This window comes from Miscanthus floridulus, chromosome 4, assembly GCF_019320115.1.
Source record: "Miscanthus floridulus cultivar M001 chromosome 4, ASM1932011v1, whole genome shotgun sequence".
Lineage (NCBI taxonomy): Eukaryota > Viridiplantae > Streptophyta > Magnoliopsida > Poales > Poaceae > Miscanthus > Miscanthus floridulus.
Window position 1 is genome coordinate 84,917,851 of NC_089583.1, and position 13,584 is coordinate 84,931,434.

At 44.8% G+C, this 13,584-nt stretch overlaps 1 protein-coding gene across 1 annotated transcript; it reads left to right on the forward strand.

Annotated features, from left to right (window-relative positions):
- Positions 1–267: 267 nt before the first annotated feature.
- Positions 268–1,694, forward strand: LOC136549903 (uncharacterized). The gene is made up of 2 exons (XM_066541337.1): positions 268–678; positions 790–1,694. Exons 1-2 carry the CDS (start codon positions 481–483, stop codon positions 1,339–1,341), a joined length of 750 nt encoding a protein of 249 aa, XP_066397434.1. The 5' UTR covers positions 268–480; the 3' UTR covers positions 1,342–1,694.
- Positions 1,695–13,584: the final 11,890 nt, after the last annotated feature.

The following is a 13,584-nucleotide window of genomic DNA, read 5'->3' on the forward strand; positions in this document are numbered from 1 at the left end:
TTGCTAGCAAGGATAAAATAATTCGACCTACATTTGTGAAAAAGAGGAAGTATGTAGCAACACTGAGCAGAAAAATTCAGCAGTAGAGTACACAATTGCAATCTGACGCCGCAATTTCTCGCCTGATGTCCAACTCAAACACTACGAGTAGTACTGTATTTGTTACTTAGCCTTCAACCCAAAGGATTACGAATTCCACAAACGCCAACAAAGCTCTCTTTGCAAGCTTCAGCTCTCCTTTTTAAGTTACGGGGCAATTGTCATGCACGTCCACATCCCTCCTCTGAAAACCCATTCTCCGATCTCCACACACATGGGCGACCCAGCTCCACCATTTATATCCACCACTCCTCCTCATCGATCGGATCACGAGCGCGCCCCTCGATCGGATGAACGCCGGAGAAAAAAAACAGCTCGATCCGTAGCTGCACACATCGGTGATCAGTTCCATGTGTGATTGATTGATCAGGGAGCAGTATAATGCCTTGCTTGACGCAAGAGTTCCACCCCAAGCTGCCCGCGGCCAACCGCTACTGCAAGTCCTTGTCGTCGCTCATCCGGGAGACCTACGCGCACTGCCATGTCCCCTGCGTCAGGATCCCCGCCGGCGCCGGGTGGAGCTCCGGCGAGGACAGCGACGACGACAGCGTCCTCGACGAAGCGCAAGACACCAAGCAGGTAAGGATCGATTGATATATATGTTCTTGATCGGTTCAAGGAAGGAATTAACTAAGCACGCACGTAAACGTGGCACCTGCATCATCATGAGTTCATCACGTTCTTGTGCAGGTGATCCTCAACGAGATGAGGAACCGGCAGATGAAGAAGCGGTCCAGGTGCAGCGTGGACTCGCCGACGCTGCCTCTGTCGTCGAGCTCTGCTTTCGCCTGGTCGTACACTCCGCTCGATCCAAGAACCGTCCTCGACAAGGTGTCAAGTCCCAAGACGTGCGTCGTGGTGGAGGGGGCAGCGGCCGAGGAGAAGGAGGCAGCCGACGATGAGGGCGACTGCGACGCGGACGACGAGAGCGAGGCGTTCTTCTCCGTGAAGAGCTTCTTCACGCGCAGCACGAGCCGGGCGGCGACCGTGGCGTCGTCGGCGTGCATGATGATGATAGACCCGCCCCCGCCGACGTTGATGCGGTCGCCTGAGGCCTGGGAGCGCTTCCGGGACTTCGAGGGGTGGCCGTTCGGGCTGTGCCGCCGGCCGGCCGTCCTCCCGCTGCCGCCGCTGCCCAGCACGCCAGCCGACTCGTGGAAGTGGCGCAAGAGCGTCAGTAGCCTCGCCGCGAGCCCAGCTCCTGCTTACAGACACAAAATCACTCCTTCTAGCAGTAAATAACCGCGCGCGCCGCCGTTAGCTAACAAAGAAGAAGCTCGAACCGTCCGTGTTAGCAGCAGCGACGCTGCTGAGACGTGACGTCGACGTTTGCAACATTTCGGCTAGTAGTAACCTGCGTGCTTGATGCTTGTTCGTCCGGACGGCCTCGTCTAGAATGCGAGAGTTTCATAAGAATTCTATAGGACACGAAACATCTGCTCCGACGAAATGCGAAGCTTTCCACAAAATTCCTATGAAGATGTTGCATGCTTGTTCGAGGCCTTGATCTTTTGGAAATTGGAAGGGATTTTCAGGTGTACGTGTTCTTGTTCTGGATAATATATAAACTCTGGTGTGCTTTTCAGTTCTTGTGAGTCGGACGCTCTAGTTTTTTTGGCCTCTCTACTCAGAGTCAGAGAGCCCTCACTCGATCTTCATCGAAAGTTTCAATGGATCACAGATGATATTTCTTGTTCCAATTCACAGTTTTACTCCACGTTTTCCTTCCTAGGAAAGTTCATAAAGTTCTTTGTTCCATTTGGATGAGATGATTAGATGAAGACAACTTGAACGGCTGCACCGGCGCTCCGACATGTAAAAGCAGATGGAACAAAGTGCAGATGAGGAGCGCACGGTTGGGTAGCTTTACTCGACGACTTGCCAACTGAAATGACCAAAAGGAAAAGCGGTGGCAGCTGCAGCGTTGCCTGAGGGGGGCCGAGCACTCCGCACATACTCCGTACTGTTGTCTGCAGTCCGCTGCAATGCAGCATTTGATGGGGACAAGGCCTAAGTCAATTCTGTGCAAATCGAGAGGTCAGGAAACCAAATAAGTGCTGATTTTAAATGCACAACAAATAAGTGTGTTCATCTAAAATGATTAAACAAAAGCCTACTTAGCCTCCTCAGGGCCTGCTTGGAAGCCCGATTTTAGATATAAAAGAATAGTGTCAAATATGTGCCCAAAAGATTTCCAGGCCAGATCCAAAAAGTAACGGGCCTTATACATATGAAAAACTAAATCACCTCTTTGGCCCACACTAAAAATGAGTCAAGCTCTTCTTCCTCCCTCGCTTTCTTGTGTTGTTCTCCCGTTAGGCTTGCCATGTTGCCTTGCTCAGTCTCCTCTTTACTCCCCATCTTCTTGCCAAATCTATATGTCACGCCCGGCCTCAAATCGCGTCACTGATGCCATCATGACCTGGAGCCGTGCCGGCACCTTCCATCTGCTGTATGCCTAGATCCGATTCAAGACTGTGAACGGCGATGAATCTGTGACGGTAGGCGTGGCTTGGCCACAACTCGGTATAGCGTGCGGAGAGATTTCTTCACGAGAGGGCGAGTCCTATATATCAGCATCATGGCAAGGCATTTGTTCCATCCTCGACTGGAGGACATCACCTTTGCATCGATGCTTTAGGGCCACAGCCCACACCCCACACCCCACAAACATCATGTCGGTGTAGTAGGGACAAAATGCATCGAACAAGCAAGCTTGCATAGCCGGCTCGCGAGCCCGAGTGGCCATGATTCCTTTATTTCTTCATACAGTTTGTGAGCTCAAAATTTTGAGCATCGATTGCTACCTTGTGCACTTGCTCTCTCTTGCTGATAGGCTTTCGTGGTCTCTTTACTAAAAACATGGGTGGTAATTTCAGTTGCTGGAATGTCATTTATAAAAATACAACTATTTCCAGATGTGTAACAATTATATGCATTCCAATGGTTTTCTTATGCACACCAAATTACAAGCGTAATGGATTTACATACAGGTGCACAAAAATTGAAACCTTAATCTTTTTTTTAAAAAAAATCGGGGATTTTTTCGGACTCGGTGAGAAGTCAACTACCTTAATGCGAATGCTCGGGGATGCATGCTATCCCCCTGCAGTCTAAGTTTTTTTTTTCTATTGGACATTCACCTACTAAAGTAATGGAAATTGTCTAAATAGCTCTTGATGTGATTTTGAAAACGGTTTCGATGACATAGCATATTACGTAGATTGTGGCATGGCTATGAGTCTATAAACAATATGGAAAAGTATAGATATAACTCCCTAATATTAGCTACATAATTAACCCCCTCAATTACAAACCCAATATTATATGGTATCTCTTAAAATATCTAATATCTTTTAGATGACCCTCCTGTCACCATATCTCACCACGTACCGATACTTGCAATTTGTATGTAGACCTCATCTATAAATGGGTACAATTCTTTTTTATTTTTACCCCCCTCTCTTCCTCATTGTTTCCCTTAACCTTCCTCTTCATTCTCTCTTCCTAGCTTGCCCAACCTCCTTAGCACTCCTCGACCTCAATGGTATCGAGCTCATGTATTACTCCTCACCCACTCCATCCCCTCTTGCATCCTTTCTTTCTCATAGTTCCTCCTCTTATGGCAACCTCATAAGCACGTTCACCTTTCCTCTTGGCCCACACCCAACTTAACAAGCCACTAGTGTGGATTGGCTCATGTACAAGGATGTGTAATCAAGCCAATACGGTAGGTCACGGTTGTAAAACAACTTTTTGAACATTATTAGATAATTTAAGGGCTACAATAATTGGTTCGTTGTCTACCTATGTATGTATATATAATTTCTTTTTGGTAAGGTTGCCATGTTGTCAAATGCAAAAGCAAACCGTTTTTATACTTAAAGTATATATAGTGGCAAATTTAGAAGAAGATAAAGGGACCAGTCACAATCATGTGAAGTTTTTTTAAAGTCTAGATGATGGTTGTTCTCAGTGGTGGACCCCGCATAAAAGTTAGGGGGCTCCTGCCATCGTCTTCAACCTTAAGCCCCTCCTAACCTTCTCTCATGGCTAAAATTTCAAGAGGGGATGAGGGGGGCTCCATGGGCGCGCCCACGGTAGGGGGGGGGGGGCTCAAGCCCCCCAGCCTCAGTGGCAGATCCGCCCCTGGTTGTTCTCTAGTGTGGCAAATCATAAAATCTCCCCACAAAAATAATCTCTCTGTGTTTAACCCTTGCCTTCTCTCAAAAGTCGAGTTCAGAAACTTAGCTTCTCCAAGTCACAACATAACTTAGCTACCCATATCTACCATTCAACACGGATCTAAGGGCTGAGAATAGCTGCAGGTAATCCAAGCTCAGGGCTTAGTTTTTCACTAGTCACACAGGAGCATTCTTGGCAAATGTCCACGTAGACAAATGAATTTTCTCGTAGCGCACTACTTCGTACTCCCACGGTGTGTTGCGGGACCTTAGGCCATCCTACACTTTGCCCTAGCCATCTTGTGACGTGCCTCGTCACCCTCTTGCACTTTGCTTCCCTTCTAAGGATAGGGAGGGGTTGAAGCTCACACGCCCCTAAAGGAAAGGAGGTTTGTGGCAAGTAACTCGAGGGCCATGGAGGTGTTCTCTTGCATTGCGTTGTGACGCTGTAGGGGACCGTGACGCCTAAGAGGGGGGGGGTGAATTAGGCAACTTAAAATTCTAGCTCTAAACTATGGCCTCTTTTTCTAAACCTAGCAAAACATATGCAAAAGATAAACTATCTAAATGTGCAACTACGGTTTTGCTAGTGTGTTGCTATCTCTACCACAAAAGGAGTAATACAATCAATGTAAATGCAGAAGCTAAAGAGCAAGGTAGAGATATGCAAACTCCCATCGATGACTTCGGTATTTTTACCGAGGTATCGAGAAGCGCACAAGCTTCCCCCTAGTCCTCATTGGAGCCCCTCGCAAGGAATCCCTCGCAAGGGCCAAGCTCTCGGTCTGGTAACTCCGTGGATAGCCTCGAGCCTTCCCCACGCGCAAGTGGGTCTCCGACGTGCCTTCCGGCAAGCCTCTCCCGGATGCTCCCCGCCGTCTTCACTATCAAGCTTCCAGCCAAAATGCCGCAGGCCTTGTTCCCTTCGATACACGGTGGCAGCCACACCACAAATGCGGTTGGTGTGATCTCGCAAGACTTCAAGCCCCTCCGATGTACAACAATGGTGCGCGCAAGCACCGAGTGGTAAGAGGTATGCAAACCTCACTAAATACTAGGCCTAAACCTAGAGCAAGCGCATGAGCGGTGGTCTAATCAACCTAAGCACTTCGCAAAGCACCTACGCTAATCACCTCATGAATCACTAAGCTCTATATAAATGGAGATCACTAAAATGGTGTATCAACACCTTTGGTATGTTTCCTCAGCTCCACATAGCTCAAATGGTCTGTTGGGGGTCTATTTATAAGCCCCACTAAGAAAGTAGCCGTTGGGAATGAAATTCCGCTTTTCTGCTACTAACCGAACTCTGACCAGCGTCCGGTCAGCACTGACCGGACGCGTCCGGCCACAAAAACGGAAAACGGCTCTCTAGAACCTTACTGATGTTGACCGGACTCTAGCACTCAGTGTCCTGTACAGCGTCCGGTGCAGCGTCCTGTGCATCGGAGCGTCCGGTGCAGTGTCCGGTCGCTGCTGTTGACTCTGCTGTTGCCGAGCCTCTTGATCGGAGCGTTCGGTGCAATGTCCTGTGCAGCGTCCGGTGCAGCGTCCTGTGCATTGGAACGTCCTGTGCAGCGTCCTATGCAGCGTCCTGTCACCTCTGTGAGCTCGTTTCTTCGCGATCTTGTGTCCGGCTTGGTTCCTATCATCGTGCTTGGACTTTGCTTGATATCTTGAGTTTTCTCTTGTGCTTCTAAGGTCTTGCTTATGGTGTTGATCATCACGTCGCCATTGTCCAAGTCCCATCTTGCATCCTATTGAACTATAAAATAATCACTTGTAAATTCATTAGTCCAATTTGGTTGTGTTGGTCATCAAACACCAAAATCCAAAGTGAATGGGCCTAGGGTCCATTTTCCTTACAATCTCTCCCTTTTTGGTGATTGATGACAACACGACCAAAGCAAGCAAATAATAGAATTTTGAAATTTAAAAAACTACTTACTTGCTAGGATGCAATGCAAGGGGCAAGATTATATGATGCTAAACGATACTACTTGTAAGATTATATAAAAACTTATCTTGCCCTTGCAAAAGTCCTCATGTGGTATTATGGATTTAAGCCTTCTTCCTACAAATTCTCCCCATTACATAGGTTAATCCATAATCCACTGTCCTCTCTTTCTTGGACCATTTATACAAATTAATGCTTGCTTTTGGTCCTCTAAAATTTCCCTCTTTGAAATCAAACACCGAAAAGGAAGACACTAGTAGCACAAGGAAGGGTCAAACTTTGTGATCCTTTGTATATAGAGTGGAATATGTCACAAGATTTGACTCTCACATTATATAGATTAAGCTCCCCCTAAATATATGCATACATATGATAGAAGGCAAAGCATATGCATAATTGGCAAAGTATTGCACAAGGAAATTTAATCTATATAATGCACAGAGAAAGCATATAAATATTAAAATAAAATCAACGTGATGATATTGGTTTAGAAATACCACATGTAGAAATCAATTTGATTTCTACAACTTGCAATCGGTGGTGGATATTTGAAGTATGATGCTTAACTCCAGGGACTCCATTTTTCTTGCAATGAGACTACTACACATATGATAAGCTTGAAAAGGTGTTAGTCTCAAAGCATCCAACTTGTAGATTAATCTCCCCCTAAATTTGTGCACACAAGTATGGATTACTTGTAGGAAACATGCACATTGATTTTAGAATAAAAATACCATTTGAAAAAATGTCATCACATGAATGTGAGGGTCATTTTCGAAGGCGATATTTGGGAGAAATTATCTACAATTTAGACTTTGGCACATATTAGATGAACAATTGAAGGAAAAGCTATATGCCATGCTCCAAAACAATTTAAAACCATGTAGGATTGCTCTAAGAAATAAGAATGAAACCGAGCAAGCCTACCATATGAAATACCTAGTGTATACATAACAAAAGATATAAGCATGCAAATGCAAACCTAGGCATGAAAAGTAACTAGATGCTTAAAGATACCAATTTATAAGAAATACCGCTTGAAGGAAGTATCAATTGAAAGTAATAATATTTAGTTACCTAACATAGAAAGGGGAATTTAGGTCCATAGTATTCACTAACCCACTTGGCAATTATTTTGTCCATCATGATGCACCCCATGAAATGCACCCATACTTTGCCAAGTCTTCAAATTCCTCGAAGTCCTTTGGACTTCTCACTTCTCTTTCGGGATCCAAACCTTCTTGGTGCTCCTCATGTTAGAAATGATCTCCTTTGGCACCCAAAAGCGTTTGACCCCATTGTTGGCTTGCTTGTTCACCTTGATGGCCACCACTTTGTTATTTTTCTTCTTCTTCAAGAGATAAGGTGTGGAGGCCTTCTTGTCCACCTTGTTGGTGTAGGTGTTGGAGAGCTTGCTTGTTTGCTTCTTCTCTTTCTTCTTTGCTCCTCCCCCATTCTTCACCTTGCACTCATAGGACTTGTGACATTCCTTGTGGCACACGTAACAAACCACGGTTTGTCCTTCATCAAGCTTCTCCACTCCCTTGACGGTGTTATCTTGACGAAGTTGGGTTTGCTTCGCCTTGCCTTTCCCTTGAGTCAAGTCCTTGGTGAGGCGAGCTACTTCTTGCTTGAGTTGCTTATTCTCCTTTGCAACCTCTTATGTGCATGTATCTACAACAACTTTCTCAACACAAACTTGGTTGCCCAAAGGTGAGTCTAAACATAAATCATTACAAGAAGTAGAGGCATCCTTTTTAGACATGTTAAAGATAGAACTTTTCTTTTTAGATGCCTTGATGGGGGTTGTACTAACGGCTTCAAGATTAACAACTTTATTAGTTAGCTCATCACAATGTTTGCACATGGTTTCCATTTTTGCAAGCAAACTTTTATAAGCATCTTGTGAGCTAGCTAACTTTTCTTTTAATTTTTTATTTTTCTTTACAAGTTGCTCATCATTGATTGTGCATTCATTTGTTGTTGCACTAGCCTTAAGTTACTCAATTTTAGTAGATAGTTCAATATTGAGATTAGCAAAGTTCTCATATTGTTCAAGCAAAGTTTTGTATGCTTCTTGTGAACTATCTAGCTTTTCTTTTAAACTTTTGAGCTTTTTTTGTTGACTAGTGCAAACTTTAGCATAATTAAGATTTTGTTGCACAATTTCATCATAAGAAGGCATATCATCATCACTATCACTCTCACTAGAGGATGAGCTTTCGTTACGTCGTGCCATAAGGCACACACGAGAAGAGCTTGATGATGAGTGCTTGCAGCCTCGCCTCTTGTGATGGTGTTCTTCTTCACTTGAAGAATCATCCCATGATCTTATTGATGTGAGGGCTTGGTTCTTGCATGCCTTCTTCTTTGTCTTAGGTGTGGGCTTGTTTGGATAAACTTCCATAAAGTGCCTCAACTCGCCACATCCATAGCATCCTCTCTTTCTTTGCTCATTTCTTTGATTGGTGAAAATGAGATCTTGAATTTGGATGGGCATACCCTTGACATTGAGCCTTTGAATCATCTTCTCCACCTTATTGATTAATTTAATTGATTCTTCATCAAGGTCGGAGGTGGAGGAGAAAGATTGATCATCATCACTTGAATCTTCATCATCATCATCGTCGTCCTCATCTTCTTCTTTATCTTCACTTGAGGAGCTTGAGCTTGAGCTTGTCTCAACTTGCTTCCCTTTCATCTTCTTTTTCTCGCTATATGCGAGAGCTTTGCCTTTGCTTGATGAAGAAGCTTCTTCTTTACCTATCTTACGTGACATTTCAAATGCCACTAACTTGCCAATAACTATGCCCGGGGTCATAGTGCTCAAGTCCTCCATGTTATGAAGGATGGTGATGATGCTTGCATATTTCTTTTGTGGTAGCACGAAGATGATCTTTCTCACGATGTCCGCATCATCTAGCTTTATTAATCCTATTGAATGGAGCTCATTGATAATAAGATTCAAACGAGAATACATACCACGAATAAGTTCATCATCATTCATTGTAAAGGAATCATAATTTTGTTTAGCTAGACAATGTTTTTGCTCACAGACATTACTTGTGCCGTCATAGAGCTCTTGGAGTTTTAACCAAATTTCATGTGCCATATTTAAAGTAAATACTTGGTTAAACACATCCATGCAAAATGATTCAAACAAGCAATTCTTGATGGGTTTTATCCTATCACGAGTGACTCTCCATACACCCAAATCAACCGCCTCAAGGTGGCAAGCCATTCTAGCCTTATAATAAGGAAAGTTAGTGCCATCAAAGTGCGGAGGCCTAGAGATATTCATCCTAACCACTCTAAATAGCGTCGGCTCAACGACGGTTAAGCTAAAGGTCCAAATTGAGCCAACTGGCTCTGATACCAATTGTAGGGGACCGTGACACCTAAGAGGGGGGAGGGGTGAATTAGGCAACTTAAAATTCTAGCTCTAAACTATGGCCTCTTTTTCTAAACCTAGCAAAACATATGCAAAAGATAAACTATCTAAATGTGCAACTACGGTTTTGCTAGTGTGTTGCTATCTCTACCACAAAAGGAGTAATACAATCAATGTAAATGCGGAAGCTAAAGAGCAAGGTAGAGATATGCAAACTCCCATCGATGACTCTGGTATTTTTACCGAGGTATCGAGAAGCACGCAAGCTTTCCTCTAGTCCTCGTTGGAGCCCCTCGCAAGGAATCCCTCATAAGGGCCAAGCTCCTGATCGGGTGACTCCATGGATAGCCTCGGGCCTTCCCCATGCGCAAGTGGGTCTACGACGTGCGTTCCCACAAGCCTCTCCCGGATGCTCCCCATCGTCTTTACTATTAAGCTTCCGACCAAAACACCGCGGGCCTTGTTCCCTCTGGTACACGGTGGTGGCCACACCACAAATGCGGTTGGTGTGATCTCGCAAGACTTCAAACCCCTCTGATGTACAACAATAGTGCGCGTAAGCACCGAGTGGTAAGAGGTATGCAAACCTCACTAAACACTAGGCCTAAACCTAGAGCAAGCGCATAAGCGGTGGTCTAATCAACCTAAGCACTTTGCAAAGCACCTACACTAATCACCTAATGAATTACTAAGCTCTATGTAAGTGGAGATCACTAAAATAGTGTATCAACACCCTTGGTATGTTTCCTCAGCTCCACATAACTCAAATGGCCGGTTGGAGGTCTATTTATAAGCCCCACTGAGAAAGTAGCCGTTGGGGATGAAATTCTGCTTTTCTGCTACTGACCGGACTCTGACCAGCGTCCGTTCAGCACTGACCGGACACGTCCGGTCACAAAAACGGCTCTCTGGAACCTTACTGATGTTGACCGGACTCTGGCACTCAGCGTTCGGTGCAGCGTCCTGTGCATCGGAGCGTCCGGTGCAGCGTCCGATCGCTGCTGTTGACTCTGCTGTTGCCGAGCCTCTTGATCGAAGCGTCCGGTGTAGCGTTCTATGTATCGGAGCATCCTATGCAGCGTCCTGTCACCTCTATGAGCTTGTTTCTTCGTGATCTTGTGTCTGGCTTGGTTTCTATCATCGTGCTTGGACTTTGCTTGATATCTTGAGTCTTCTCTTATGCTTCTAAGGTCTTGTTTATGGTGTTGATCATTGGATCATCACGTCACCTTTGTCTAAGTCACATCTTGCATCCTATTAAACTATAAAATAATCACTTGCAAATTCAATAGTCTAATTTAGTTGTGTTGGTCATCAAATACCAAAATCCAAAGTGAATGGGCCTAGGGTCCATTTTCCTTACAGACGCGTTGCACTGTCCTGCCCTGCACATGAGGAGGTCAAACTCGCATTGTTATTGGGGCGGCGCCGCGGAGGAGAGCTTGGTGGCCAGTCTTATGATATCAGTAAACTTCTCTTGTTTCAATGACCTTCACAAATAAAATTTGCCCAACAATGCAAAATAGAATGTAGACACTGTGCTTACAGTTTTAGACTTGGGGAATCAATTTGAGATTAAATTGCTCAACTTATTTATTGTCATCCACTATGAATTTTTTATGTAGTTAGTATTTTTATACATATTGTTGCACATTGTTTAGGTTGCAAAACTAGTTAATATTTGGTTTGTTGTGCATATGTGAGTGTTGTGGAAAAGAATGGCATAATTTGTCAAGGTGACGCTAGAAGTTTGTTTTAAGTTTAAGAAATCCATACGAGCGTTGGTAGTACCCGGCCAACATATGGCGCCTGTATGAGCTTTAATGTGAGGAAAAGGTAGACTTAAGCTGTAACACCACAGAAGAAAAGATAACAAAAATATTCTGGAGAATTACCACACTCCAGCACAATAAAAAACCATAACAACGGAGTACGTAGAAGCAACAATAATCATAAAGGTTAACAATAAAGGATCTTTACTATTCACCAGTCTATCATAACTCAACCAATCCAATCATGATCCAACATATAAGCATATGGGACAAATCAACTAAACCATGGTTAAAATTGTTATTATTACAACACATGTGTCCCAGAGATATGTATGACTCAAAGGTGACGTGCACATGTGCTACTACTCCCGTCCCAAGCATGCATCTTCCAAGCTCAAAAACCTGAGGGGGAAAACAACGGGTGAAGTTTATGGAAAACGTTAGCAAGTAAACTACCTTAACTGAGTTATTCAAATCACAGTTGATTAAACATCAAATTTAATTAACATAATAGTAGATACATCAATTGCTTCAAAGAAACATAAGTATATTAAAAGTGCAAATGCAAATAATGCGATGCAATGCAAATGCGAATGATGCAATGCAAATGTGCCCACACGTCCCAAGAAGAGGGAGCAAGCAATTATGATGGTAAGCTGACTTTTGTGCGGATATTTTGATCCATTGAGGGTCATCGAATGAAAGGACTAACAAACCATGTGTTAAAGTCCCTTTGAGTTTTGGTAATTAATGACAATAATCGTGGACTAATATTTTTATATGAGATAAAAGATATAGTGAGTTGTCCATGAGCAAGATCGACTTGTTATATGAGGGCATTGGGAAACATGGCATGAACCATGTGATGCAAAAGCTCAACAAAGAGAAGAGATGGAAGCAAAGATGAGAAGGAATGACGATGATGTTGTGTGATAGCACGTGAGGCTATGTCCTCGAAGTGCATATCCCAACGGTGGAACCCACATACGCCAAATCTCCATTGACCCTACTCTTCCTTTGGGACGTGCACAGAGCCAACATGGCGAAGGCAAAAATGACATCACGAGAGTGTTTCTTGTTTGGTTGCTACTCAGGCAGTCAGACCAAGGCCTAGATTGTTGCGTGAGTAAACAACCAAACATCCTTATGACCTAGATTGCTGTATGAGTAAACAACCAAACATCCTTACGGGACACTCGTTTAACTAAAACTCTAGAAGCCATCTGTCGGTGTTTTGAATAAGCACCGACAAGTAAATTTATAGTTATGCGTGTTAGGCCCGGATGGTGCGCTAATGGACACAAGATTTATACTAGTTCGGGCTGAATGTCTCTACGTCTAGTCTGTTGCTGCTCATGTTATTAGCACAAAAAATGGTTCGTAGTAAGGGGTACAAACGGTCGAGAGAGGGACTGGTCCCAAGTCTCTGATGGAAGGGTCGAAAGGATGTCAAGAGCCTGATAGCAGCTTGACTGTGTGTGATGTGTGTTGTTCGTCCAGAGTCGGTCTCTTTATTGAAGGAAGTACATCCCCTTTTATAGATGAAGGGGACGACTTTACAAGTGAGAGGGCTAGGATGCGTACGCTACCTAGCCTTGTTGTTCACATCTACCAAGCCTTGTTGTCCATTCCGGTGGGTGCGAAAGGATGATAAGCGCCTACAATACTGTCGATGCCACTGTAGAATATCAGGATGGCTATAGAGTACTGCCCCGCACAGGGTACGGACTCTGGTACAGTGGTTTTGACTTATGAGCCTTGCCCAGCCTTTCTCCGTACGTCTTCTGATTCCCTCCGAACGGGGAGCCCTCGGTCGGATGGCTCCAGTCGACCCTCAGTGCGCCGGTCGGAGAAGAGCGGTGAGCAGGCTTCCCACGAGCCCTAGCCACGGGGTCGGAGTCGTGGGGCCAGAGCAGGAAGCAGTGCTGTGGGCAAAGCCTTTTGATCGGAGGGGGCGTCCAGAGGCTGAAGCGAATACTCCGATCTAGTGGACCTGAGGGGCCATGAAGCGGGCGCCGCTCCCTTGGGACCATATCGTGGTGATAGTATATCCGTCATTTGTGGAGGACGCGAGTCTTTTTCTGGACCATAGTGGTTGTCATATGTCTACGTCGGGTTCCGTGCCCGAGGGCTGAAGGCGGCGCCCACAACTCTGTAGGACGAAGAGCACGCGCCCACAAC

Excerpts from the sequence above, each read along its gene's own strand:
- LOC136549903 (XM_066541337.1), top strand. The coding sequence starts at position 481 with ATGCCTTGCTTGACGCAAGAGTTCCACCCCAAGCTGCCCGCGGCCAAC. Across the intron at positions 679-789 it reads AAGCGCAAGACACCAAGCAG|GTGATCCTCAACGAGATGAG; the intron begins GTAAGGATCGAT and ends GTTCTTGTGCAG.